At 48.0% G+C, this 27,792-nt stretch overlaps 2 protein-coding genes across 3 annotated transcripts in view; both read left to right on the top strand.

The window, feature by feature from the left end:
• The window catches only part of PIGL (phosphatidylinositol glycan anchor biosynthesis class L), a 65,191-nt gene extending 46,879 nt beyond the window's left edge, over positions 1 to 18,312 (top strand). Inside the window, exons 3-8 of one of the 2 annotated variants that reach the window (XM_079797276.1) lie at positions 5,589 to 5,679; positions 9,574 to 9,641; positions 13,683 to 13,714; positions 14,395 to 14,464; positions 15,353 to 15,486; positions 17,872 to 18,312. In XM_079797276.1, the coding sequence (XP_079653402.1) occupies positions 5,589 to 5,679; positions 9,574 to 9,641; positions 13,683 to 13,714; positions 14,395 to 14,464; positions 15,353 to 15,486; positions 17,872 to 18,245 (769 nt within the window). In that variant the 3' untranslated portion in view covers positions 18,246 to 18,312. The remainder of the gene's footprint in view (positions 1 to 5,588; positions 5,680 to 9,573; positions 9,642 to 13,682; positions 13,715 to 14,394; positions 14,465 to 15,352; positions 15,487 to 17,871) is intronic. The other variant, XM_079797277.1, reaches the window with a different exon arrangement.
• Positions 18,313 to 22,987: 4,675 nt separating this feature from the next.
• Positions 22,988 to 23,787, top strand: LOC307114419 (cofilin-1-like). The gene has a single exon (XM_079796804.1). The coding sequence runs from the start codon at positions 23,061 to 23,063 to the stop codon at positions 23,559 to 23,561; it is 501 nt and encodes a 166-aa protein (XP_079652930.1). The 5' UTR covers positions 22,988 to 23,060; the 3' UTR covers positions 23,562 to 23,787.
• The last annotated feature ends 4,005 nt before the right edge of the window (positions 23,788 to 27,792 follow it).

Genomic DNA, 27,792 nt, shown 5'->3' with positions numbered 1-27,792 from the left:
GCCATGCAAAGCTCGCCCTGCGGGGCCTGAAGCTTCCTGAGGGAAGGGAACAGGGTTTGTGTTCCTGTTTGTGTCCCTAAACCTTAACCCCAGGCTCGGGGCCTCAGGTGTGCCTAGTCCTGGCGGGCTCCATGGCAGTGATTCACCCTCCCAGAGGGAGTGAGTGTTGTGCGCCTCCAGATCCCTCCTCCCAGCCTGGGCAGTGTGCTGCTGGCCTCAGGCCCCGCTCTCCACCCCCTCCTTTCTGCCCTAGGTTTTCTCTGTCATTGTTCAGAGACGGGTGCCCAAGCCTGCTCAGCCCTAAAGTGTTGAAGAGTTAACACCCTGTGAAGATAAGCAGCTCTTTCTCCTCTGGACAGCTGAGCAGGTCTAAGATGCTTCCATACAACTTCAAACACTCCCATGAGATCACGCAGCCAAAGCCCATGCAGGGGTCAAGCTGATAAAGCATCCCGTGTGGGTTTTCCCTCCCTCTGTCACTCCTGCTTCCAGGGGTCACACACCCCAATAAAATACACATGCACCCTAGGCTCTGCTTTCTGGGAAACCCAGCTGAGGCTATCTGCAGAATCTGACACGTCCAGAGCCCTTTATCTAGAAGTTATCTTGCAAACTTACTTTGCTTTCAAAATTCAATTCCTCTAAATACACTTCTACTTTCATATGTCTCATTCTTTTAGACTGAGAAGTCAAAACCAAAATTAAACTTTAGTAACTTGAGGGTTTTCTTATTTTGTGTTGCATTAACATTCCTTACCTTAGGTGTATCTAGTCCTCAGGTACAAACCCCAGCCAGCAAGAGGGGCAGCACTGAGAAAGATGGGTCAGAGGTCATTCACCAGCTGTCTCTTGCAACACTTCTGTTTACGTTCTGCCAGCATGTTTATCTAAGGCGTAATTGTTAATCCATCAGAAAAGAAAGGAACTTTGCAGAAGTTTTCATTTGGTCCCAAGACTTGAGTTGATTAGGGTTGAACTTGAGGCCAAGGACAAGTCAGGCAGTTGATCTAGGAGTTACTTTTTTTACATCTATCTGTTTGAAGTTTCCCAGTGTCAAATTTTATGTTTTCCTGCCTTGAGGGAAGGTGATCCATTGAGATACCTTGCTGGCCTCTGCACTTTATACAGTTTTTTGCCCCTTATTTGTTTTATCAAGTTGCTAACTTCCAAAGCTCTTACTTATATGTTTCAACACTCAGAGTCTTGGTTGGTATAGCAGCCTTTGGCTCTGCCAAATATATACAAAACACTAGTAAAATGTAGAAGTTCAAAACATTTACTAAAAATCACTAAATTGTGCAATTTATTTTAAAATATTTTTATTTTAATACATTTTTATTGATTTCAGAGAGGAAGGGAGAAGGAGAGAGAGAAACATCAATGATGAGAGAGAATCATTGATTGGCTGCCTCCTGTACGCCCCACACTGGGGATCGAGCCCACAACCCTGGGCATGTGCACTGACCAGGAATCAAACCTCATCGACCTTCTGGTTCATAGGTCGATGCTCAACCACTGAGCTATGCCAGCAGGGCTAAATTGTGCATTTTATTTTTATTTTATTTTTTTTAATAAATCTTTATTGTTCAGATTATTACAATTGTTTCTCCTTTTTTTCCCCCATATCTCCCCACCACCCGGTTCCCACCCCCCCTCTGCCCTTACCTCCCTCCCTTTGTCCTTATCCATAGGTGTATGATTTTTGTCCAGTCTCTTCCCTTACCCCCCACACAGACACCCCTTTCCCCCTGAGAATTATCAATCCACTCCCATTCTATGCCTCTGATTCTATTATGTTCACCAGTTTATTCTGTTCCTCAGATTTTTAATTCACTTGATTTTTAGGATCACTTGTTGATAGATATGTATTTGTTGTTCATAATTTTTATCTTTACTTTTTTCTTCTTTTTCCTCTTTTTAAAGAATACCTTTCAGCATTTCATATAATACTGGTTTGGCGGTGATGAACTCCTTTAGCTTTTTCTTATCTGTGAAGCTCTTTATCTGCCCTTCAATTCTGAATGATAACTTTGCTGGGTAGAGTAGTCTTGGTTGTAGGTTCTTGCTATTCATCACTTTGAATATTTCTTGCCATTCCCGTCTGGCCTGCATAGTTTCTGTTGAGAAATCAGCTGACAGTCGTATGGGTGCTCCCTTGTAGGTAACTAACTGTTTTTCTCTTGCTGCTTTTAATATTCTCTCTTTGTCTTTTGCCCTTGGCATTTTAATTATGATGTGTCTTGGTGTGGTCCTCTTTGGATTCCTCTTGTTTGGGGTTCTGTGCGCTTCCTGGACTTGTAAGTCTATTTCTTTCACCAGGTGGGGCAAGTTTTCTGTCATTATTTCTTCTCCTATTTGAAGAAATAATGACAGAAAACTTGCCCCACCTGGTGAAAGAAATAGACTTACAGTATCTTGCTGTATCTTGCTCTCAGTATGTTTCTCTCTCTCTTCTTCTGGCACCCCAAAAATTCGGATATTGGTACGCTTAAAGCCATCCCAGAGGCTCCTTATGCTATCCTCACACTTTTGGATTCTTCTTTCTTTCCGCCTCTCTGGTTGGGTGTTTTTTTCTTCCTCATATTCCAGATCTTTGGTTTGACTCTTCGGGTACGGTGGTCTACAGTTGAGTGTCTGTATATTCTTTATTTCAGACAGTGTATGCATAATTTCTGACTGGTCCTTTTCCATTTTTTTGGTATTCTCATTAAGGTCCTTGAAGGTCTCTTCAAGTTTCTCAGCAGTTTTTAGAAGATTCTTGAGTAACCTTATAAATGTGGTTCTGAACACTGTGTCGTCCATTAGTTTGCTTTCCTCTATCTCTCCTACTCGTGACATACTTCGGTGTCTCCGCATTTTGGCTGCCTCCCTGTGTTGATGGAGTGGCTTTGTGTGGTCAGTGACCTATAGGGGCCGGTAGCTCAGCTTCCCCAATCACTCTAGGTGGTCGCTCTTGGTACACCCCTTTGTGGGCTGAGTGGAAAATCTTGGTGTAGTTAAAAGCCTTGATTGCTGTTGGTACACTGGGAGGTAAATTGTGCATTTTAAATGGGTGGATTTTATGTTATGTAAATTATACCAATAAAGTAGCTTTTAAATATCCAGAAAAAAAAAAATGTAGGGTGAGTAGATTAGACAAGTGATCTCCAAATACAGGGTAGAGCCAAAATAGATTCAGAACTATGAGTACACAAAACACAGTTTAGTCTTGTATTGTTATCATTAATTACTGCATTATTGTCCATAGAACAACTGTGAACCTACTTTTGCCCCACTCTGTATTTTTTATCATAATCCCCTGACAAAAAGAAATGAAATTTGAGTATACGTTTCCATATTTGTGGCTTTATTCATTTAAATTGTGTACATGTTAAACTCTGTTATATGATATAAAATAGCTAAAAAAAAAAAAAAAGAAATTTAAACAGATAGAAAGACAGATATAGAGATTCTAGTGATTTCTTGCTTTCCCTCCACGATCGTCTGGCACATCTCCTGGACCACAGACACAGGCAGTGGGCACAGAGCTCTGCAAGGGACCCCAGAGCAGGAAAGAAAGAGGGTTCTCTTTTTTTAAGGAGCTGAAATTGGGCTAATGCCTCAGTGACAGCCACTACTTTGACATCTACATACGCCTTGACAGTCTTTAAATGCTTCCTCTCGCGCATCATCGTATTTGCTCTGTAAAGAGAAATGAAGTGGATCAAAATAGGAGACAGATTGGGAAGAATCTTGAATGCCTTACCAGAGGAGTCTGGACTTGATAATAAGAGCAGTGCGGCCTGTCGATGTGTCAGACTACAGAGGGGACACGTACAGTCCAAGAGCCCCTTGGTGATGGGCTTTCCTCTCCCCGGTGAGAGGGCAAGGCGCTGAGGGAGCGCCTGGACTCGCACCTGTCCTGTGGCCCTGCTCCGAGTGAAGCGCCTGGATCAGCAGGCCCAAGTCTCCAGATAATGCAGGCCGCGGGGGCTCGCCCACTCGGGGACTCATCTTTCAGCCCGTCAGAACCAGGGATTAGTGGCTTAGCCTCCACTGCCCCCCCTTTTCCTTAGACTGCTGCTCCAGCCGCACGACTACTCTTGGTTTCCGGGTGATGCCGATGCACTTCGTGGGCCTCCCCACCAGGCGTGTGCATGCAGCTGTTTCAACACGGAGGCATTTTTCCCTGATTCCTGTCTCTCTTTCCTCCAGCAGCCGGAGCTCAGCAGCTCATGTTCTACATACCGTAGTTACCTCTCTTTCCAGGGAGTAGGGCTAGGCTTGTACTGGTTTCTGTTATCTCCCTGTCTGTCCCCACCAGCTGAGCTGTCTGTCCTGCTTACTGCAAGCGCAGTATGAGAGCCACGTGGAATGGCTAACAGGACGCTGCTTTGAAAAGTCTAAAGCTGCCTGCCCTCCACAGAAGGCACCGAGGGCTTTGGTAGAGGTAGCAGTGAAGCCATAGCAATAACTATACTATTTATATATTTTTTTATAGAAATAGCCATATTACTTAGTGCTGAGGCTCATGCCACTTTCGTGCTGAAAACCCTTCAGGGACGCTCCCTTGACCAGAGTCCTAGGAGGGTCAGTGAGTGGCTTTTGTCCATAGAGAGGTTAGAGCAGCCTGCTAGGCGGGGAGCAGTGAGAGCCTGGTACGCGGTGGATGTTGCACAGGACCTGAGCCAAAGAGAGATGGCTATCTCTTTATAATCTCTTCAAAAGGGCTCAGACCCTGGCCTGTGTCAGGTGATGCCATAGATCCATGCACCGGAACGGGACAGGAGGACACAGGTCTGTGGTGTGGACAGTGCAGACACAGGCCCGGTGCAGAGCCAGCTGCAGTGGCCTCTGGCTGAGGCAGGCCATGCGGTGCCTCATTGCGGTGGCATGTTGCCAGCACCCTGGTGACAGAGCATCTTGGTTTTGCATCAGAAAACCTGGTTCAGCCCTAACTGGTTTGGCTCAGTGGATAGAGCGTCGGCCTGCGGACTGAAGGGTCCCAGGTTCAATTCCAGTCAAGGGCATGTACCTTGCTTTCGGGCACATCCCCAGTAGGGGGTGTGCAGGAGGCAGCTGATCGATGTTTCTAACTCTCTTTCCCTCTCCCTTCCTCTCTGTAAAAAAATCAATAAAATATATTTTAAAAAGAAAACCTGGTTGAGACCCCACTTTAACAACCTTTCAAGCAAGCTACTTAACGTCATCTGTCAGGACTCTTAAAAGGACGTCCGCGAGGTGGAATGAAGTGACACCCTGTGTACTCTTTCCTTTAAAGCACTAATACTGTTACTCTTATAAAGATACGTGTGCCAGCTTGGCTCTTACCTGCCATCTGTCTCCCCAGCTTGTAGACAAAGCATTGTCTCCTTGATGTCTGTTTCTCCCCCTCAGCAACAAGCCCGAAGCTCCCGGAGTGTTCTGTGGGGTTGTCCATCGATTTCTAGTTGTGTGCTGTTTCTAAAGTTTACCTCTTTCCACAGAAATTGGATATTAAGGCAGCCCCCCTACGATTCCTGTCACAAGGCTGGCGCCCACCCGCAGAGCTTAGGGAGCGGTTTGCACCTGGTTAGAAACGGTGCTCAAGTTGTGCTTCTTCCTTCCAGGGATTTCCCAGATGACCCGGCTGTGCAGTGGGACACAGAGCATGTGGCCAGCGTCCTCCTCCAGCACATAGAAGCGAATGACATCAACCTGGTACGGAGCCCTCCCAGTCACACCTTTCCTGTGGCCACCCTTCCCCACCCCCAACCCCCAGCCCACCTCCAGGGCCACTCCAAAAGAGGCGAACCCTCCAGCGCGCTCTCAAACCTCCTGACCACACACCCTTTGAGAGACTAAGTAACCAAACTGCCAGGCTCGGAGGCAGAGGACTTCCCGTGGTGTGCTCTGTCCTGCCGCCTAAAAGCCCAGGTCCCCAAGGAGCCTGGGCTGCAACTCTCATTTGTACAAAACGCCCCCTTTTACCGAGCATTTTCACATTTAGAGTATTGTTTTAACTTTAGAGGTAAAGGTTATAATCTCAGTTTACATCAAGGAAATTGAGTTTCCAGAGGCCGGCAGCTAGTCCAAGTTCGGCAAGTGGCAAAATTAGAATTGTAATCCTGTTTCAAAAAAACACAAGGATAAATTCACACCCACTACGGGGAGGACATTTGAGACCGCCAGAGCCACAGAGGAAATTCACACTCACCTGCAGGGGTGGGCATGCCTGGGAACACCCATCCCTCTCCCAGGATCCGCGGGAGCGGGCCTCGCCAGTGGTCAGGTTTAAGCCTGCTTACTGTCTACTTTTAAACAGTAAGAATAAGAACGCTTCATGAGTGGATACCTAAAATTTGGCTGGTTAAAGTCCCAGTCATATAAACATTGAGTTCTATGTGTCCTTCTGCAGAGAGCCACGCTAGGCTTCCGTCTTGGTGAATTCGCTGAGTGAAGTGATTATTGGACCTTCGTAAGACAGATTTTCATGAATGTATTGGTCAACCATCTTTTTTCTAATGACGGGAGATTTAGTAGTCAGCTGTCTTTGAACGGCAAAAGAGCACCTGCCTGGCTCACTCCTATCCCATACAGGGGGCGCTGCAGGCGGGCCTGGGCCTGCCGGCTCGTCTCTGTCTTGCTCGGTGCATGGACTTTGTTTTCTTTCCTGGCTGGAGCGTGTGGCCAGCAGCTTGCAGGACCACACCTCTCACCTGCTGACAACACACCTGGGGGTCTGAGTGTGAAAACCGGAGGGTTGTGGCCCTGGGCTTAGGAGCCAAACTCGCTGCCATATTGACTGCCCAGCCCACACAGTTAGGACTCTCACAGCTCCAGAGCTCAGATGTGTAGACAGAGCTGGTCTTCAGGACCAGCCGAAGTTCGACGAGGTCTGCGAGGTGATCTGCAGTACCCCTTGGTCTCCCAGGGCCAGCCCCAAACACCCTCCTCCTCCCCCACTTCTGTGCATAAGAACAGCTGGGCTGCAGCTTAGTGGGAGAAGTGGGTGGGATCTGTGAACTGCAGGTGCCGCCCTGGCCACTGGCTCGGTTGCTGGGAGTGTCATCTGTGCACCAAAGCGTTGGGGCACATACCTAGGTTACAGGTTAGATCCGCTAGACATTCAAACCTGTGTTGCTGCGTAGTTCCGAACACTTCCACGAGGCTTTATTTATTTTTTTAAATATATTTTTATTGATTTCAGAGAGGAAGGGAAAGGGAGAGAGAGAAACATCAATGATGAGACTCATCAATTGGCTGCCTCCTGCACACCCCCTATTGGGAATCTAGCCCGCAACCCAGGCATGTGTCCTTGACCAGACTCAAACCCGGGACCCTTCAGTCTGCAGGCCAGCATTCTATCCACTGAGCCAGGCAGCTAGGGCCCACGTGGTTTTATTTTGTCTTCACCTCAACCCAAGGAGGAAAGGAGGGCAGGTGTTATTTTCCTGATCTCTCAGATGAGGAAACAAGACATTGGAAGCTGGAAGAACTCCCAGTGGTAAAGTTCTGTGACTTGCCCGACAGGCTGGGGTAAACTAGTGTCCTGAGTAGAGCAGCTGCAGCCCCGCCCCTCCACCCCACCAGGTTGCATGAAGAATGGGATCAGCCCTAGCCAGTTTAGCTCAGTGAATAGAGCGTCGGCCTACAGACTGAAGGGTCCCGGGTTCAATTCCAGCCTAGGGCACATAGCCGGGTTGCAGGCTCGATCCCCAGTAGGGGGCTTGCAGAAGGCAGCCAGTCAATGATTCTCTCTCATCATTGATGTTTCTATCCTCTATCCCTCTCCCTTCCTCTCTGAAATAAATAAAGAAATATCTTTTTTTTTTTTTAATGGAATCGGCACTTGAGTTAGATGGTTAACTGGTTTTTTAATAGACTGTATTTAAATTTTTTTTCAATTACAGTTGACATACAATATTACTTTAGTTACAGGTGTACATCATAATAGGCTGCTGTTTTCCATCCACAGCCAAGTTGAGCAGAAAGTCCATGCATAACCCCTGTCCTCTGCACTGTCACGTCACCTTCACCCAAAGTCCATAGTGTATGTGAGGGCTCACTTGGGTGTCGTATATTCCATGGATTTTGACATATGCGTAATGACATATATCCACCATTATATGATTAGCTTTTTATAAACCTTTAACTCAGACTTTTTTTAACTTTTGATTATAGAGAATTTCAAGCATACAAAAGTAGAGGAAATAGTTTAGTGAACCTCTGTGTTCCTATTACTCATCCTCAATAATTAACACAGAGTGAATTATTAAACACCTCCCCCACCTCCTACATTATTTTGAAAAAAATCCTCGCCATCGTATTTCATATTTAAATATTTTAGTATGTAATTCTAAAAGACATTGAATATTTTATTACCATTAATATCATTATCACACCTAAAATTAATTCATATCAATGTTTCGCATTTCCAATAGTCTCATGCCATAAATGAGTTTTTATTTGTTTTTCTTTTTATAGCTTGTTTGAATCAGGATCAGTGGATAAGACTTTACATTTTCTCTCCATCTGTACCCCACCCTCCAGCCTGTGCTCAGTAAAAGCTGCTCACAGATTCCTGTACATGAAGTAAACATGTTTTATATGGTGTAGTATAGAAAGACCAGTCAGCCCGGTGTGGCTTGGTGATTGCACATCGACCTATGAACCAGGAGGTCATAGTTTGATTCCCAGTCAGGGCACATACACGGGTTTCATGCTCAATCCCCAGTGGGAGCTGTGCAGGAGGCAGCCAATCAATGATTCTCTCTCATCATTGATGTTTCTCTCTCTCTCCCTCTCCCTTCCTCTCTGAAATCAATAAATATATGAAAAGAAAGACTGGTCATGAATTCCTTCCCAGCCTCTTCCAGTTCCAGTTTCAGGACCCTCGTCTATGCTATGTGGTCACCTTGGGGACAGCTAGCCTCTTTCCATCACCCCCAACCAACCAGTACTCTTCCTTTTTCTGGGTCCTTGATTTCTCTAGAATATTTATTTTATTATTCAAGTTATCCTATTATTATTATTATTATTATTATCATTGTTATTATTTAAATTGTTCCTTGGGCTTTTTAAAATCCATCCATGTAGAACTGAGATGTTGGAATCTAAGTTTTTAGTTAATAAACAGATCTATATCTGTGGGAATGGAAGCAGAGGCCGTCTATGAATAAACGTATTTCTGCTGTGAACTTAACCCCAGGCCATGGTGGAAATTGTCCCCTAAAGCCTTTGTGCCCTCAGTGAGGCACAAGGAAAAGAGACCCGATAGCTCAGTCAGCATATGAACAAAGTCCACCCGGCAGCCAGCCAGGAAAACGAAATGTGCTAATAACTGGGGAGGCAGATAAAGACAAAGCTACTCTGAGCTTGGCTGAATTGCACTCTGCTCCACCGCCAGGCACAAGAACTAACAGCAGAACCCGCTGTGGAAAAGTCTCCATCCAGTCGGCCACACCCATGGTTACACACCATTGGTCTGAGCCGGCTCAGCTCAGACATGCTCAGAACGTGAGGAGTTTCCTGGCTCTGCTCTCTTCTGTCCTTCCCGCGGGAGGGCACAGCTGGCTGGCGCCTGGGCAGGAGTGAAACCCCCTCTCTCTGCAGGTGGTGACTTTCGATGCCGGGGGAGTAAGCGGTCACCGCAATCACGTGGCTCTGTACGCGGCTGTGAGGTACGATGCTCTGGGTCATGGGGGGAGACGTTTGTCATTTGCTCAGGGGGACGGCTTCTGAAGCTCCGTGAGCCCACGACACGGCGCTGTTGGCAGCGAGCGGTGGTGGCAGTGGCGGCGATGGTGCTCATTGCATCTCCCGCGTTCTCCCCGTGAGAAATCTCTCAAGTCCCATTGTTTCATCTCCCAAACAGCTGCGTGTGTGTGTGTGTGTGTGTGTGTGTGTGTGTGTGTGTGTTACATCTCTCTTTGCTTTGGCCACTGAAACCTCTAGGGCCAAATGTGCAACCCTTAGTAGCACATGTACGAGACTTTAAGGATTGAGTTGTGTGAACCAGTGTGCCTCCTGGCTTCATCTTCTTTTTCCTCCCTATCCTCATTTATTTTTGTTGTCATCTGTTTTATATATATGTATATTCCTCACCCAAGGACATGTTTTTATTGGTGACAGAGAGAGAGAGAAACATAGATTGGTTGTCTCCCGTATGTGCCCCAACTGGAGATCAAACCCACAACCTAGGTATATGCCCTGACCTGGAATTGAACCTGCAACCTTTTGGTGCATGGGACAACACTCCAACCAGCGGAGCCACCGGCCAGGCGTTGTACATTTTATACACTATTTCATATCTTTCATTGCAGGAGGGGGATGTATATACATAATATGAAATCTCATTTGTACTTCACAGTCACCCTATTTGACTGATATGGATTTTGCCAGTAAAAAATAAAACCTGAACCTCGAAGAGATTAGGGACTTACTCAGGGTCATACGAACATATATCATGTTTGCCATCCTCAAGAGAAGGGCTTCCTGTGGGCACCTTGGCAGCAGCTTGGTAGACCCGGTCCAACTCCTGAGGAAGGAAGGGGGCAGCTCGAAGTGAAGGACTTACCTATTCCCTCCTCGGCATGCCCAGCCTTCCCGGACTGGAGCAGAGAAACGTGTGACGATGGAATGACCTTACCTGTCCAGTCGGGCCCCCTCCTTTCGCCCAGGCGGGGAGGCGGTTTGCCCGGCACTGCCAGGCCGGGGTGGCAGAGGCCGCCCCAGACCCCAGGAACCCTGGGGCTCCATCTAGTGTCTCGTCTGCTGCCTCTGAAGACCCATCCGGCATTAGAGCCTTCCAGCGTTGTCCCTAAAGTGTGCGGCGCCTGCTGGAAGAGGCTGTAAATGATCTCCCACTTTCCACTGCGTACCCCTGTTTCCCTGACACGGGGCAGGCAAGACTGCTCCCGCCCTCGGAAGACCACTCACATCCTGTCCCAGCCAGCGGCTCCACTTGTAGAAAGACCCGAACCTGCATGAGGGCCCTCAGGTTCAGGAAAGACGCGTCCCCTGCTTACAGCCGGAGACGCAATTTTTCGTGAAGACACGTGGGAAGGTGAGGACGCCGTGAGGGGTCTTTCCAACCAACCCTGTGGTTACTCGGAGGCCTTGGCGCCCAAGACTAGAGTGGACGTCAGCCCCGTGGAGAGCTGATGGTGGCTCCCCTCACTCCGGTGCTCGCCGAGCCTTGGCATTTACTACCCAGCTGCCCCAGAGAAGGGGCCAGATTGGGGCTGCTGCAAACACCAGGCTGTCGCAGGGCACTTCAGGCTAGTTGGGGTGGGTCCCCCACTCTCCCCACCACGCCCTGTCCCCACCACGCCCTGTCCCCACCACTGAAGTGAGGAGAGTGGGGAAGGCTTCCATCTGGGCCAAGAGCCCGGGGACAGCTTTTGCAGACAGACTGTGGGGACACTTCCTGTGGACAGGAGCCTGGGGGGCAGCTTTAGGTACGAGTGAGGGTCACTGTGCTTGAGATAAAACAATGTGTGGATGTGCCGAAGTCCGCGCTCCTTGGGAAACGATCTTGCCGCGGCCCCTCTCCCCACACAGGGACACTCCCGGGCAGTTCAGTCGTCAGTTCCGTCTCACACCCCAAAAGTCTTCCTGTCCCAGCATCTTACGTTGTTTCCCAGAAAGCTCCGGAGTTCTTCCTCCTGCTTGTCTGAACGCCCCTTCTCCCGTGTGCGAGGTCAAGCGTGGTGTGGATGTCTGGGTTCCTCAGGCGGCTCCCTGGCTGCTGGCGCCACGGCTGTTCGAGGCCGGCTGAGCCCCCGCAGAGCACAGGTCTGCTCTTCCTCCTACCCTGTCCCTCCTCAGCCGGCGGCCGCGGGGCCTCGTCCCCGGTCCCTCTCCTGCCGCCTTGTTCCTTCTCCTCCCGCCTCCCCAGCGTGGCCCCTGCTCTCAGCCTCAGGCAGTTGTCCTTCCGTGTCCGAGACCAGGTGGCTGGCAGCTTTGCCCGGCAGCACCCATCATGCCGGAGGGGAAGGCCGGGTTATTTCTCGCAGTCCTTCACGCAGGCACCGACAGACATGGGGAGAGACTTAAGCAGAGCTCCCCAGCTCCCCAGAGACAAAGCGACACTAGAACACAGGTCACCCCACTGCCACTGCCCCTCAGTAAGCAAGCCTGTGTGAACCTGCAAACGGTTTGTCATCCAAAAGATGCAAATATGTAACCGTATTGTTCTGAGGAAATGAAACAAGATGTGGAACAAAGCATCTAACAGAACAGCACCCAGTAGGGCATCAGTGCTGGCCTGGGCTCCATCTGTGCGTGGGCCCCGGTCCGGGCAGGCCAGCCGCAGGCGCTGCAGCTCGCTGGGCCTCGTGTCCTCTTGTGCACAGGCTTCCAGCCCCGCTGAGCAGAGGACCAGTCCCGCGACCTCGTCCTTCCTCCCCTCTGCCTGCCTCCTACTCCCACCAACCTACTAAAACGGTCCCCACAGTCCCCCCAGGTCTATTTCAGTCCTCGTCGGTCTTGACCTTTTTGTGGTATCTGACCCTGCCTGTCACTGCTGTGATGCCTCGAAGCAGCTTGTGCTCTCTCCTCTGCCCCTCTGGCTACTCCTCGGCCTCAGCCTGGCTTCCTTGCACCAAGGGCGCCCTGCGCTCCTGCTCCCACAGCCCCCCATTCTGCCTCCTCCGGCACCGGCTGCTCGGCTCCGGGGCGCAGTGCAGGCTCGGCACAGCCGCGTGTCTCCGGTGCTCGCCTTTCTTAGCTGAGACCGCCTCGAACTCCGAATACCCCAGGGCTCCATCCAGCTGCAGGACCAGTTGCCTCTGTGCTCAGGGTCCCAGGAACCTTTCTCTGATTTTCTACTTCTCAGGGCTCATACTTGATCAATTCTCTCCAACTTCTCTTCCTAGCCTCTGCTCCCAAGAAGCCCTTTTCATGTGTGTCTGTGTGTCCGGACTACCCGCCTCATCTTCCACCCTCAGCTTTTCAAACAAAGTGGGCCAGAGGTTCTGAAATCCCTGCTGCTGGACCTGCCTCCCTCTGAAGGAGGAGACACAGAGCCCCGCTGTCAGAGTTGGGAGTGAGGGGGGCAGGTAGGAGAGGAGAGAGGGTGCCAGGGAAGAAATGTCAGCTTTTAAACATGGTCTCCCACCAGCCCGGCTGGTGTGGCTCAGTGGTTGAGCATTGACCTATAAACCAGGAGGTCACGGTTCGATTCCCGTCAGGGCACATGCCCGGGTTGTGGGCTCGATCCCCAGTAGGGGCCGTGCAGGAGGCAGCCGATCATTGGACGAGGAAGACAACACTTTGTTCCACATCTCTCTCATCACTGATGTTTTTCTCTCTCTCCCTCTCCCTTCCTCTGAAATCAATAAAAATATATTATAAAAATAAAATAGTCTCCCACCATGCTCACATTACAATTTCAGAGAGAAAAACCTTGAAGAGTCCACCCCTTCCTCTCCAATGGGCAAGGCCTGAGCCAGGGCTCTTCGTCAGCCCTGGCCAGCCTCCAGATTGGGACTGGCTGTCCTTGGGTAAGGTGCCCTTCAGCTGTAGCATAAATCTTTGTGTCAATTTATGCAAATTGGGCCCTTCAGCTGTAGCATAAATCTATGTGTCAATTTATGCAAAAGTAACTACCTAGAAACTGACCTGGAGGGACCCCGGGGGTGGCAGGCTTCCTCAGAAGGCCCTTCCTGTTACCTGCAAAGATCATTTTACTCCTCTCACTCTGTCCTTTCCCTCCTCAGGACCCTCCGTTCGGAAGGGAAGTTCCCTGAAGGTAAGCCTGTCCCTGTGCTAAAGGCCGCTAGGTCAGGGAAAGCCCTGGCGCCCTAGGAAACCTATTAGTAACTGTGAAATTTGTAACTGTGCCTACAAAGAGCTGCCCTAGGCCAAGCGGAGGTGGTGGGTGGGAGACTGGCCACCCTCTTCCTGTCTTGGCTCAGGGTTCTGTCTCTGCGGGTCCCTGGGTCTCAGAACCAGGGTGTATCCACTGAGAAGTGCCCGGCCAGCAGGCAGCCCCCATGCATTGTGGGGAGACTGAGGGTGTGGTCAAGGTTCTCCAGAGAACCAGAGCTGATAGAACCAATAGGAGAGTATTTAGTTACCTATTTATTACAAGGAATTGCTCATACAGTTATGGAGGCTGAGAAGGCCCAGGATCTGCCGTCTGCAAGCTGGAGGCCCAGGGGAGGAGGTGGTGTCCTTCTGTCTGAGCCCCAGGGCCCGAGAAGCAGGGAGCCAGTGATGAGATCCCAGTCCCAGCCCAGGGCCCCGCCCCCCAGAAGCAGAGAGCCAATGACAAGATCCCAGTCCCAGCCCAGTGCCCCGCCCCCCAGAAGCAGAGAGCCAATGACAAGATCCCAGTCCCAGCCCAGGGCCTGAGGGCAAATGACCAGCATGCCCGGTCTGTCAGGCAGAAAAGAAGTTCTCCCCTCCTTGGCCTCGTGTTCTCTTCAGCCCCTAACTGGATGCTTAATCCCATCTGGAAACAGAGCCCCGCTGTCAGAGTTGGGAGTGAGTGGGGCAGGTAGGTTTCCTAGGGCACCAGGGCTTTCCCTCACAGACACCCAGAAATCATGTTCAGCTAATCATCTGGGCGCCCTGTGGTGCAGCTGACATGCCAGGCCCTGCCCACTCGCCTTCTAGCTTTCTCACGGGTGGGTCTTTTCCACCTCTGGTGTTAGTTCAGTCTGTCTGTCCAAACTCAGCTCCCATCTCACAGTTAATTAGCCAGATTGAAACTGACTGGTGGGTGCTTGATGGATTAATCTGCTTGAGTTCAAAACTCTTCCTAACCCAAAGGATGGTGCATGCCCCCACCTGCCATATACCGTGTGGTGCGGCTGCTTGACCTATGAGCTAGTGTCTGGTCTGTCAATGGGACAATGCACATCCCTCCCAGGAATGCTGTGAAGATGAGATTTGAAAACATGTGAGCGTGTGCCCTTTCTGAGAGGCTTACTGAGGTCACCGAGCTGTGAGGTCTTTGGAATTTGACTATAGTTTATTTGATTCTTATTCGTTAACCTTGTGAGACAGGCAGGTCCCACACTATCAACACCATTTTACAGATGAGAAAACTGAGGCTCAGAGAGGTTAAGGGACTTTCCTAGTTCTTTAGTGACCAAGCAGGAAGCAGACCTCTGGCCTCCCAATACAGAAATTCCTGTCTGTGTCCTCTTTCCCCTGGCCCTGAGGTAGCCAAATCCCAAACTTCAGCAACCAACCTTTTCTTGCTAAGACTGTAGCAGGGAGAGGCAGCAGGCCAGGTGTCCTGCGGTCCTTTCACTCTTCTCATCTGTGAGAATGATGGACAAAGGCCCACTGCCCCGCCCTGAGCCCCAAGGGGCAGGTAGGGGCTCGGGAAAATCTGTCTGGAAGCTCTTCCCTCCTCCCCCTTCCCTTCCCCACGCAGGGAGCACGGTGCTCACGCTTCGGTCTGTGAATGTGCTGCGCAAGTACATCTCCCTTCTGGACCTGCCCTTTTCTCTGCTTCATGCCGGCGATGTCCTCTTCGTGCTCACCAGCAAAGAAGTGGCACAGGCCAAGGTGAGGATTGCAGCTTTCTGCACACCCCAACTCCAGATCTGCCCCCGACTCCGGGCTCCTCAAACCCTGGCCTGCAGAGGTCCTGACCTGTTTCTTAGTTTCTCTTTCTGATAGTCATTATTGGTGTATAAAAATGCCATCGATTTCTGGATATTGGTTTTGTATCCTGAAACTTAGTCAAATTCATTTATTAGATCTAATAGTTTTTTGGTGGAGAAACAGATGTGAGAGAGAAACATTTATCGGTTGCCTCCCGCCCACACCCCGACGGGGGATCAAACCCGAAACCTTGGTATGTGCCTTGATCAGGAATCAAACCCATCACCTCTTGATGCCTGGGAGGATGCTCCAACCAAATGAGCCACCTTACCAGGGCTCTTTTAATGTTTAAAGCTGTTTATAAAATAAGCAGCATTCCTTGTATAATACAATACATTTATACTTACTTTGACTAATAATTTTTATCTCTAGGATTTTATCCTAAAAAAAAAAATTAACAAAAGTGTGTCCAGAGATTTACGTGCAAGAATGTTCATGACTGACTATAATGGGTGATAGCCCAAAAAGGAACTAATAGCAGCAGGTGAATGATAATAGTATTATTGTGTAACTAATAAAACCATAGTTTGAAAGACATGTAATGAAAATGCTCTAAAGTGGGGAGGGTGGGGAATAGAAATAATTTTGACATTTTGTAGTATTCCCTAGGAAATTTTGCACCAGAAGTAATGGGAATAATAAAGTTTGTAAAAAACCAAGTTGACAATAAATATATAATTCCTGTAATTGCCCATCTTATTGAATGGATGCTGAAAACTCATTGAAACATTAGGAAGCTAAATCAATTGGCCACTTGACAGCATGATGTAGGAAATTCTTATATCTTGGAAACTATTATAAAGAGACAAATCAAGTGTCTTTGGACTACAAAGTTCATCCCTTTGCTCAAGGTGTTTCAAAAATGAACATTTTATTTTTACTATGGTCTTTAAATTTTTGACACTATTTTGTGAGTTTGTCCATTTTGTTTCTGCAAATACATTTTTATTTAAAAAATTAGTTGTATTTCCTATTGAAACAATACTGTATAATACTTTTCCTGACTATATCCTATGGTGATAGTTCCCTTTATCTTTTTTTTTAAAATATATTTTATTGATTTTTTTATAGAGAGGAAGGGAGAAGGATAGAGTTAGAAACATCGATGAGAGAGAAACATTGATCAGCTGCCTCCTGCACACCTCCTACTGGGGATGTGCCCGCAACCAAGGTACATGCCATTGACCTGAATCGAACCTGGGACCTTTCAGCCCACAGGCCAACGCTCTATCCACTGAGCCAAACCGGTTAGGACTTATTTTCTTTTTTTTTAAAAAAAATATATATTTTTTTTATTTCAGGGAGGAAAGGAGAGGGAGAGAGAGATAGAAACATCAATGATGAGAGAGAATCACTGATCAGCTGCCTCCTGCACACCCCTAGTGGGGCTTGAACCCGCAACCTGGGCATGTGCCCTGACCAGAATCAAACCAGAGACCCTTCATCTGCAGGCCAACACTCTACCCACTGAGCCACACCAGCTAGGGCGTTAGTTCCCTTTATCATTTAAAGCTTGTCATTATCACAGGTGTACTTATATCTCTGAAGCCACATATGTCCTGACAAATGTAAAATGAGTTATTCAGAGAAAGGTTTATAATGATACTAACTTGGAGAGGAAGATCACTTTGGTACTTAAAGAAAAACAGGCAGAAACCGTCTATATGTTTATATACAGTTAAATCAGTTGCTATTATCTGTTCTTTTTAAAAACTGAGCTATCCCAGACCTGCATAACTAGGTAATAAACATCTCTTCCATTAGGCAGCAAAGAGAACCCATGCCTGTGTGCACCATTCTTCCTTCCTCTCTAACAGCGCTTGCACCTCCCGGGCTACCGAGTTCAGAGGAGCCTGAGCCTGGTGTTCTAGCTGCCCCCGTGAAACACCCCGTGTGTCATACATGTGAAGCAAAGTGATTAAGAACAAGACTCCAGAGGCAATCGGATGGCTCTGGGTTCAAATGTCAGCCCAGCTACTGAGAGTGATGTGTTTCCTCATCTATTTTTTAAGAAATAATAACAGCACTTAACTCACTGGGTTGTTAAAATTGAAATGCTGCGTGGAGACTGAGTGCTGCAGGCCGTGCGCACCCTCTGCTGTTATCACCGGAAGTGTGTGGCATGGGAGAGGGAGGCGGGACGTGGCAGCCAGTCCTGGGTTCCGAGGTTACAGGAAGAAGCCAGCGAAGGCTATAGCATGGGGTGTTGTTGGGAGGAAGATGAAACCGAAGTTAACAGGACCGCTCCAGTGCCCGTGTGGGCTAACTGTGCTCTGATTCCTGCAGAGGGCCATGTCCTGCCACCGCAGCCAGCTCCTGTGGTTCCGCCGGCTCCACGTGCTCTTCTCCCGGTACCTGAGAATCAACTCCCTGCACGCCCTCTGACCCGGAACGGGGCAAGAAAGGACCAGGAAGCGGCCTGCTCTGGAGCTGGCCTATGTCCCTGCGCCCAAGGAGCGTCCGGCGGCCTCCCAGGACTCTGCTCCTCAGGCTCGCCAGCCCCTGACGAACGGAGGCCAGGCAGGCCAAAGGACCGTCCAAACTTCAGCTCCCGCCCTGGCCGGTTTGGCTCGGATGGAGTGTTGGACTGTGGACTGAGGGGTCCCAGGTTCGATTCCGGTCAGGGGCATGTACCTTGGTTGCAGGCACATCCCCAGTAGGGGGTGTGCGGGAGGCAGCTGATCGATGTTTCTCTCTCATCGATGTTTCTAACTCTCTATCCCTCTCCCTTCCTCTCTGTAAAAAATCAATAAAATATATTTTTAAAAATAAATAAATAAACTTCAGCTCCCTCCTCTGGGAAAAAACACACAACAACCAAAAACAAACCCAAGGATAACCATAGTTACCTTGCTAGCTTCTCCCATGCTTGTGAAAAATAATACATGTGAAAACCCAGCTGCGGTCATGTTAGTGACCGTGCAAGTGCTCCGGGCCAATGCACAGGTGACGCTGCCACGCATTTACGCTGTTTCAGAGCCGGCTCAGCGCGCGCGCGCGCACACACACACACACACACACACACACACACACACACGTAGTCTCTACTGAATTAGTTTAACCCTTTGTGGCCTATGTATCAGATTTGAATCTAGGGAAAACTTGCTCTGTTTAACATCACATTCAGACAGGGGCAGCCAGGCTCCGATCGCTGTGGTGGGCAGTTTTACACAGAGACGAATATGATGTGGGCCCTGCCCTCAGCGAATTTATAATCGAACATTTCAGCTCTTAATCTTATGGGGAAAGCAGGAAATAGGAAGAGAAATCTGGCCTTTTAAAATAAAACACACACACTCAATAACCTGATGTCTTAAAATTATACTACAAACAAAAGCATTCTGAGAGGTCAGAATCCAGCTAACGCTCCAGGGGAGTAGCCTGAGGCAGGGAAGCTCCGTGGTGGAAAGCACGGGCCCGCAGACTAGTGAACCTGGGTGGAGGCCAAAATTACCAGCAAGGTAACCACAGAAGAGGTGCTTAACCTCTCTCTGCCTCAATTCTCTCATCTGCAAAACAGGGACAGTAATGTACCAACCTGAGAGGAGGTGCATAGAAAGGGTGTGACACACAGCAATGCTCAGGAAAGAGGAGCTGCAAGCATTCTGAGGCCTTAGAGAGAAAATAGGCATTGAGCGGAGGGACTAGCAGGAATAAGGGGCTGATACAGAAAAGACCTTGGTCCCTGGCCGGGTGGCTCAGTTGGTAGAAGCATTGTCCCATACACCAAAAGGTTGTGGGTGCAATTCCCAGTCAGGTCACATAAAAATATGTCCTTGGGTAAGGACTTAAAAGGAAAAAGAAGAGACCTCCTGAGTATTCCCTCTGCCTGTCACATGAAGCCCTGAATTGCTAGCTCCATAGCAGCAGGTTAGAGACCTGCTTCTTGGTCTCTTCACCCAAACTTGCTCCACTTGGCTGAGGGCCACCATTGTCTTGAATGCCTTCTGGTGGCCAAATTCGGCTCACAGAGTTGTCAGGCCCTGAAGCTGGAATTGAAGTCGTAAAACTGGCTATTTCCTGTCTACTAAAAATTTGTCAACAGCTCCTTCATGTGAAAGTGACGAAAATAAGCCACCAACACTGGTTGGAGTGGTGGACACCGACCCAGCCTTCCAGACGGAATCAGAGCTGGTCTGTCCCAGGCTGGCCAATAGGGGTGGGTTCTTGACTTCATGCAGGGAAGATTTCACAGGACGAGTCCAGGTGAATCTGAGAGTATGTGGATGAAAGCTGGGGACAGTGAAGGAAGGAAGGGCCTACGGTGGAAGCACAGGAGAAAGTCCAGGTGGGGCTGCTTCGGCTCTAAAAATGTCGTAGGAAAGAAATGAGCCCGGCAGGGCTGCTCTGGTTCACTGGAAAGTCGGAGAAAAGGGGGCTTAGGAGGCAGTTTCAGGGGTTATCTTGGGAAGAGTTGTTGCTGCCCATTGCTCCCCTGGTTGCAAGTTTGAGAGGGTAGAAAGGCATGGGCGTGCTCCTGGGAGGGAGAGTGCACCCTGGGTCCTTCAACTTGAGGGTTTTAAAGGCTGGGCGTTTAGGGGAGGATCTCAATAAAACATTCATCAGTTTATGCTTATGCGCCAAAATGAGGTTTATTTTCTTAACTTCATGTGCTTGGGTGTGGTTGGCACTAATTGGATTTCTGCTATCTCCCTGAGTAGGGTGATTTAAGTTTTTACCCTCTGGTTGGGGAGAAATGTAAACCATTTACTCTTAAGTGTCCTTGGTTAGTTAGGGAAGATAGGATTTTGTGATTTGCTAGATAGCTGTAAACTGCTTGGCCATTTAATTAGCTGTCTCAGTTTCCCTATTCCACTTGTCCTGGCTTATTAGCCTGTCTCATTAAGACCTTTTAAAATACACATACTCTGTGGCCTAAGGAAATATTTTTAAAATAATTATAAAGGCATTGTTTATTAAAATACATTTCATTTTCAAAATGTAATAGAATCAGCTGTTAAAGTGTGTATACATTTTTTGTGACACCCTGTATACACAGACTTCCTGTCAAGATGGCATTGTAAATAAACACAGTACTCACCTCCTCCCACAACCACATCAAAATTATAACTAAACTACAGAATAACCATCATTCAGAACTGCCTAAAATCTAGCTGAATGGAAGTCCTACAACTAGGGAATTAAAGAAGAAACCACATGAGACTAATAGAAGGAGTGGAGATGAAGAAAGGGCTGATCCCACATCCACGTGTAGTACGTAAAAATCAGGAGAGATATTGGCTGCAGAGATCCCCCTGAGGACTGAGGGGTCCCAGCCCCCCACCCCCCTATCAAGAGTTCCAGTGCCAGGTGAGAAATCCCCCTAACTTGTAGATATTAAAACCGGTGGAGATTGTGACTGAGGAAGACAGAGGCTGCTGGAGTCCCAGGCAGTTCCTCTTAAAAGGCCCGGACATGGACTCACTTTGACTCACTCCCTCTGAGCTTCAGCATAGGGGCAGCAGCTTGAAAGGCACCAGAGACACACAGGGAGAAACTGAATTGTCCAACATCAGGGAGAGAGCTGGAGGTTATGCTGGCAGAGGACACTGTTCCTTTTCTGGAACCCTCCCCAACACACACATATAAACAGAGCCAGCAGGCAGATGCTATATGTGAGTCTCCATCATCCTGGCTCACACTGTTTGCCTTACCCTGGTGATTCGCTGAGACCTGACCACACCCAACTTTCAGGCTCACCAAAGCTGTTTCCAGTGTCTTTTCCATACAAATGGCCTGTCATGGATCATGCTTCAGATTTTCCAAACAAGCAGCATTTGGCCTCAGCAAGTCCCATAACTCTGGCTAAGTGGCCCCAGATCTAGCACTAGTATAGCCAGCCTTGGTTCAAAGCTCGACCTTTTTGGCTACCTCCAAGCCCAGCACAAGTAGCAGCCATCTACAGATTGCTTTGTAGTTCATGCTGGATGGTGACAGGCAGAACACAGGCAGCAGCTGACCTTGACCTGCACCTCCTGGTGGGCCCCAGAGCCAGTGCACCCAGTGGACAGCTTCAGACCATGTCAAAGCATCACCACCCAACCACCTCCACAAGCAACACAATCAAAGGGCACACTCATCAGGCACTAGAGCCCTGCTGAAGTAAGTTCTCTGGGATGGGCCCCTACACAACTGGTCCTCCATGGTGGTTAGAGGTAGGTGATCACAGCCAGTCCTTGCACCTGATAGGCCTGGAGGTAAATCACTCCCTTTGGTGTGCCAACATCATTTAAGGCTCAACTACAAGAGGAGGGTGTACAAACCCATACAGGGTGCACACTTCAAATGCCTGGCTTGTGTGAGCAGGGAGGCTGTGTCACTGGGTGCGACAGGACACCTACAACATTAGGCCACTCTACCAAGCCTAGGAGATGTAGGAGCTCTACCTAATACATAAAAAGAAACACGGGAGGCTGCCAAAATGAGGAGACAAAGAAATATGTCCCAAATGAAAGAAAGAGAAAACTCCAGAAAGAGAACTAAACACAATGGAGACAAGTAATCTACTAGATGCAGAATTCAAAACACTGGTTATAAGGATGCTCACTGAACTTAGGGGAAGAGTATATGAACTTCAACAGCATAAAAAGTGACATGGAAACCATGAAAAAGAACCATGAAGGACACACTAACTAAAATGAAGACTACTTTATAGGGAATCAACAGTAGAGTAGATGAAACTAAGAATCAGATCAGCTATTTGGAAGATAAGGAAGAAAGGAAAAAAAACCTCACTCAATCAGAACAGGGAAAAAAAAGAATAAAAAAGAATGAGGATACTGTAAGGAGCCTCTGGGACAGCTGCAAGTGTACCAACATTTGCTTCATGGGGGTGCTGGAAGGAGAAGAGAGGGAGCAAGAAATTGAAAACCTATCTGAAAAATAATGACAGAAAACTTCCCTAACTTGGTGAAGAAAATAGACATATAAGTTCAGGAAGTGCAGAGAGACCCAAACAAGAGGAACCCAAAGAGGCCCACACCAAGACACATCATAATTAAAATGCCAAAGGTTAAAGACAAAGACAGAATCTTAAAAGCAGCAAGAGAAAAGGCAGTTAGTTACCTACAAGGGAGCTCCCATAAAACTGTCAGCTAATTTCTGAACAGAAACTTTGCAAGCCAGAAGGGAGTGACAAGAAATATTCAAAGTGATGAAAAATAAGGACTTACATCCAAGATTACTCTACTCAGCAAAGCTATCATTTAGAATTGAAGGTCAGATAAAAAGCTTCTCAGACAAGAAAAAGCTAAAAAAGTTCACCACCAAACCAGTATTACATGAAATGTTAAAGGGTCTTCTAAAAGGAGAACAAGAAAGAAGAAAGAAGAAGAAGAAGAAGAAGAAGAAGAAGAAGAAGAAGAAGAAGAAGAAGAAGAAGAAGAAGAAGAAGTCATCAGTCGGATCCCAGCAGCAGCTGCAGTGGCTCTCGTCTTTCCAGGCTCTTCTTGCTATCTCCTTTAGCTTCCGGAAACATGGCCTCTGGTGTGGCTGTCTCTGATGGAGTCATCAAAGTGTTCAATGACATGAAGGTACATAAGTCCTCGACACCAGAGGAGGTGAAGAAGCGCAAGAAGGCGGTGCTCTTCTGCCTGAGTGAAGACAAGAAGAACATCATTCTGGAAGAGGGCAAGGAGATCCTGGTAGGTGATGTGGGCCAGACAGCAGACGACCCCTACGCCACCTTTGTCAAGATGCTGCCGGACAAAGACTGCCACTACGCCCTGTATGATGCAACCTATGAGACCAAGGAGAGCAAGAAGGAGGACCTGGTGTTTATCTTCTGGGCCCCCGAGTCTGCGCCTCTTAAGAGCAAAATGATCTATGCCAGCTCCAAGGATGCCATCAAGAAGAAGCTTACGGGGATCAAGCATGAATTACAAGCAAACTGCTACGAGGAGGTCAAGGACCGCTGCACTCTGGCAGAGAAGCTGGGGGGCAGTGCTGTCATCTCCCTGGAGGGCAAGCCTTTGTGAGCCCCCTCCAGCCCCCTGCCTGGAGCATCTGGCAGCCCCAGACCTGCCTGTGTGGGGTTGCAGGCTGCCCCCCTCCTGCCAGACCGGAGGGGCTGGAGGGATCCCAGCAGGGGGAGGGCAATCCCTTCACCCAGTTGCCAAACAGCCCCCCACCCCCTGGACCTTCCTTCTCCCTCCATTCCTGACGGTTCTGGCCTTCCCAAACAGCTTTTGATCTTCTGATTCCTCTTGGGTTGAAACAGTCCAAGTCCTCCCTACCCCAGGCACCCCAGTTTTGGAGAGGGCCTGTATTTTTTTTAATGACATCCCTACTTGCAACCTGTTCCTCCCCCTCTTTCCCATGCTGCCAACTTCTAACCGCAATAGTGACTCTGTGCTTGTCTGTTTAGTTCTGTGTAGAAATGGAATGTTGTGAAGATAACCCTTCCCCATGCTGCCTGGTTCCCCTCCCCTTTCCACCTGGTCTTGGCCACTCATGGAAGCAGGACCAGTAAGGGACCCTTAATTTAAAAAAAAAAAAAAGGAAGAAAAACAACAATAAAAAGCCTCATCTAATTAGAGAAGAAGAAGAAGAAGAAGAAGAAGAAGAAGAAGAAGAAGAAGAAGGAGGAGGAGGAGGAGGAGGAGGAGGAGGAGGAGGAGGAGGAGGAGGAGGAGGAGGAGGAGAAGGAGGAGGAGGAGGAGGAGGAGGAGGAGGAGGAAGAGGAGGAGGAGGAGGAGGAGGAGGAGGAAGGGGAATAGGAAGGGGAAGAAGAATGATAAATATCAACAATAAAATGGCAATAATACATACCTGTCAACAATTGAATATAGAAAACAAAATAAATGAATAAGCAGGACAGAAATATACACATAGCAACAGAAAACTTTTTAACAGTTTCCAGATGACACAGGGGTTCAGGAGATGGGTAAAAAAGGTGAATGGATTAAGAAGTACAAATTGATTGTAACAGAATAGTCACGGGGATGTAAAGTACAGCATAGGGAATATAGTCAATAATGTAGTAATTATGTATGGTGTCAGATGGGTGTGAGATTTATCAGGATGATCATTTAGTGAAATATGATGTCTAATCACTGGGGTATACACCTGAAACTAATATGACATTGTATGTCAACTATAATTGAAAACATTTTAAATGATTTTAAATAAATAAATAATAAAAACAATAATGGAAGCTCAGGCCCTGGGTCCAGATGCAAAGGGATGTTTCTCATCAGTGGCCGAATTAGTAATCTGGAATATCACAAAGAAGCTGTATCTTAACACAACGAGGGGAAAAGAGCTGAGAAATGCAAACCATGGTGGAAAATGGACTTGAAAAATACATTGAGGAGACCTAATGTATTCCAGAAGTTACAGATAGGAAAAATAAAGAAACTTGGGTCAGCACTTTGGAAGGGTACACCATATCCTAGCCCGCTTTTTTTGTTTTTAATTTAATAAATCTTTATTGTTCAGATTATTACAATTGTTTCTCCTTTTTTCCCCCCTTATCTCCCCTCCATCCGGTTCTCACCCTCCCTCTGCCCTTACCTCCCCCCTGCTGTCCTCATCCATAGGTGTATGATTTTTGTCCAGTCTCTTCCCGTACCCCCCACACAGACACCCCTTTCCCCCTGAGAATTATCAATCCACTCCCATTCTATGCCCCTGACTCTATTATATTCATCAGTTTATTCTGTTTCTCAGATTTTTGATTCACTCTACTTTTAGATTCACTTGTTGATAGATATGTATTTGTTGTTCATAATTTTTATCTTTACTTTTTTCTTCTTTTTCCTCTTTTTAAATAATACCTTTCAGCATTTCATGTAATACTGGTTTGGTGGTGATGAATTCCTTTAGCTTTTTCTTATCTGTGAAGCTCTTTATCTGACCTTCAATTCTGAATGATAACTTTGCTGGGTAGAGTAATCTTGGTTGTAGGTTCTTGCTATTCATCACTTTGAATACTTCTTGCCACTCCGTCTGGCCTGCATAGTTTCTGTTCAGAAATCAGCTGATAATCGTATGGGTGCTCCCTTGTAGGTAACTAACTGTTTTTCTCTTGCTGCTTGTAAGATTCTCTCTTTGTCTTTTGCCCTTGGCATTTTAATTATGATGTGTCTTGGTATGGTCCTCTTTGGATTCCTTTTGTTTGGGGTTCTGTGCGCTTCCTGGACTTATAAGTCTATTTCTTTCACCAGGTGGGGGAAGTTTTCTGTCATTATTTCTTCAAATAGGTTTTCAGTATCTTGCTCTCTCTCTTCTTCTGGCACCCCCATAATTCTGATGTTGGTACGCTTGAAGTTGTCCCAGAGGCTTCTTACACTATCTTCAACTTTCTGAATTCTCTTCTCTTCTTGCTTCTCTGGAGGAGTGTCCTTTGCCTCTTTGTATTCCAAATCTTTGACTTGATTCTTGCGTTCCTCTCGTCTGCTGTTGGGTCTCTGTATAATATTTTTTATTTCAGTCAGTGTATGTTTAATTTCTAGTTGGTCCTTTTTCATATCCTCGAGGGTCTCATTAAATTTATCGGCCTTTTCCATGAAATTCTTGAAAAACCTTATAACCGTGGTTTTGAACTCTATGTCCATTCGTTTGTTCTCCTCCATTTCTTTTGTTTGTGATCTGTTTCCTTGTCTCCTCATTTTCGCTGCTTCCCTGAGTTTGTAGGGTAGCTTTGTGTACTAGGTGTCCTATTGGTTCAACAGGTCAACCTCCCAGTTACCTGAGGTGGACATTCTTGGTGCACCCCTTTGTGGACTGTGTGTACAGCCTTGTTGTAGTTAAGTCTTGATTGTTGTTGGTGTCACTGGGAGGAATTGACCTCCAGGACAATTGGCTGTGAGGACCCGCTGCGTCTATAACGGAAGAATTGCTGTTCTGGAGACACGTTTATGGGGCAGGACTTGTTCCAGTAGGGCTTTGGTGCTCACTGAGTCTGCCTCTTAAATGTGTCCCTTATGAGAGTGGTTGAAATCTGGTGTCGTCTCACACCGACCACTAGATACACTAGTTTCTGGATCTCCAATGGGGTGCAGGTCAGCTACTGTCTGAGGCCACCCAGCAGGAGCTACAGCAAGAACTACAGTTTTCTCCTCTTTGCTTGGGCTTTGGAGGTTTTGGAGCAGTCTGACTGGAGCTGCAGTTTATTTGGTATTGTTTTGTTGTTGTTGTTGTTTTTTTAAAAGACACACAAGCATGCTGGCAAAATTCCTAAATGTCAAGTGGGGGAGGGAGATAAAAGTATTGCAGAAGTCTCCTCTGGGTTCGAGGCGGGGAGCTGGGGAGGAGAAGTATCACAGTGCAGGGCAACGAGTTGTGAACAAACACAGGGCTCTGTCTGGATTGTTAGGACCTGCAGCTCTGAAAAGTGTAGTATACAAATTTACTCAGGGGGAAACAGGAAATGCAGAGAAACTTAAAAGCCTGCAAAAGTAAGGAAGAAAAAGAGGAAATGAAGTATGAAATGTAATATGAGAATGATATGAAAATAATACAATCAGATATCAGTTAGTTTAAACAAAAATGAGCGAGCTAACTTCCCTACCAAAATAGAGTATCAAATTGAGTTACAAATCAAAGTCTAGCAACATCTAAAAGTGACAAAGGCTAAATAAGAATGAGCCATTTATCAGACAAAGGCAAGTAAAAAGAAAATGACAAACATCCTAATATATAAAAAGCCAGGGGCCATCATGACCAAAACAACCGGAAAGACGACCGAACACAGGCTGCATGGGGTGACAAGGCTGGCAGGGGGGTTAGTGAGGGATGACCAAATGACTGAACAGCAGGCTGTGTGGGGCGACCAGGCCGGCGGGGGTGGGGAGGAGGGGAAGTTGGGGACAAACAGGCCAATGGAGGAGGGCAGTTGGGGGCGACCAGGCTGGCAGGGAGGGGGCAGTTGGGGGTGACCAGGCTGGAAGGGGCAGCAGTAAGGGGCAAACAGGCCAGCAGCGGGGGGCAGTAAGGGATGACCAGGCCAGTGGGGGGGGCAGTTTGGGGAGACCAGGCTGGTGAGGGGGGGAAGTTGAGGGTGACCAGGACAATGGGGGGGCAGTTGGGGGTAACCAGGCTTGTGGGGGGCAGTTGGGGGCAACCAGGCTGGCGGGGGGGTTCAGTTGGGGCGACCAGGCCGGCAGGGGGGCAGTTGGGGGCAACCAGGCCAGCAGAGGGGGCAGTTGGGGGTGACCAGGCCTGTGGGGGGGCAGTTGGGAGCGACCAGGCTGGTGGGGGGAGGGG

The sequence above is a fragment of the Cnephaeus nilssonii genome (genome assembly GCF_951640355.1).
Source record: "Cnephaeus nilssonii genome assembly, chromosome: 19".
NCBI classification, from domain to species: Eukaryota; Metazoa; Chordata; class Mammalia; order Chiroptera; family Vespertilionidae; genus Cnephaeus; species Cnephaeus nilssonii.
The sequence above is the reverse complement of the archived record's forward strand: the minus strand, read 5'-3'. Positions and strand labels throughout refer to the sequence as shown.

What these genes read in the sequence shown, in the direction of transcription:
- LOC307114419 (XM_079796804.1), top strand. Translation starts at nt 23,061, where the DNA reads ATGGCCTCTGGTGTGGCTGTCTCTGATGGAGTCATCAAAGTGTTCAAT.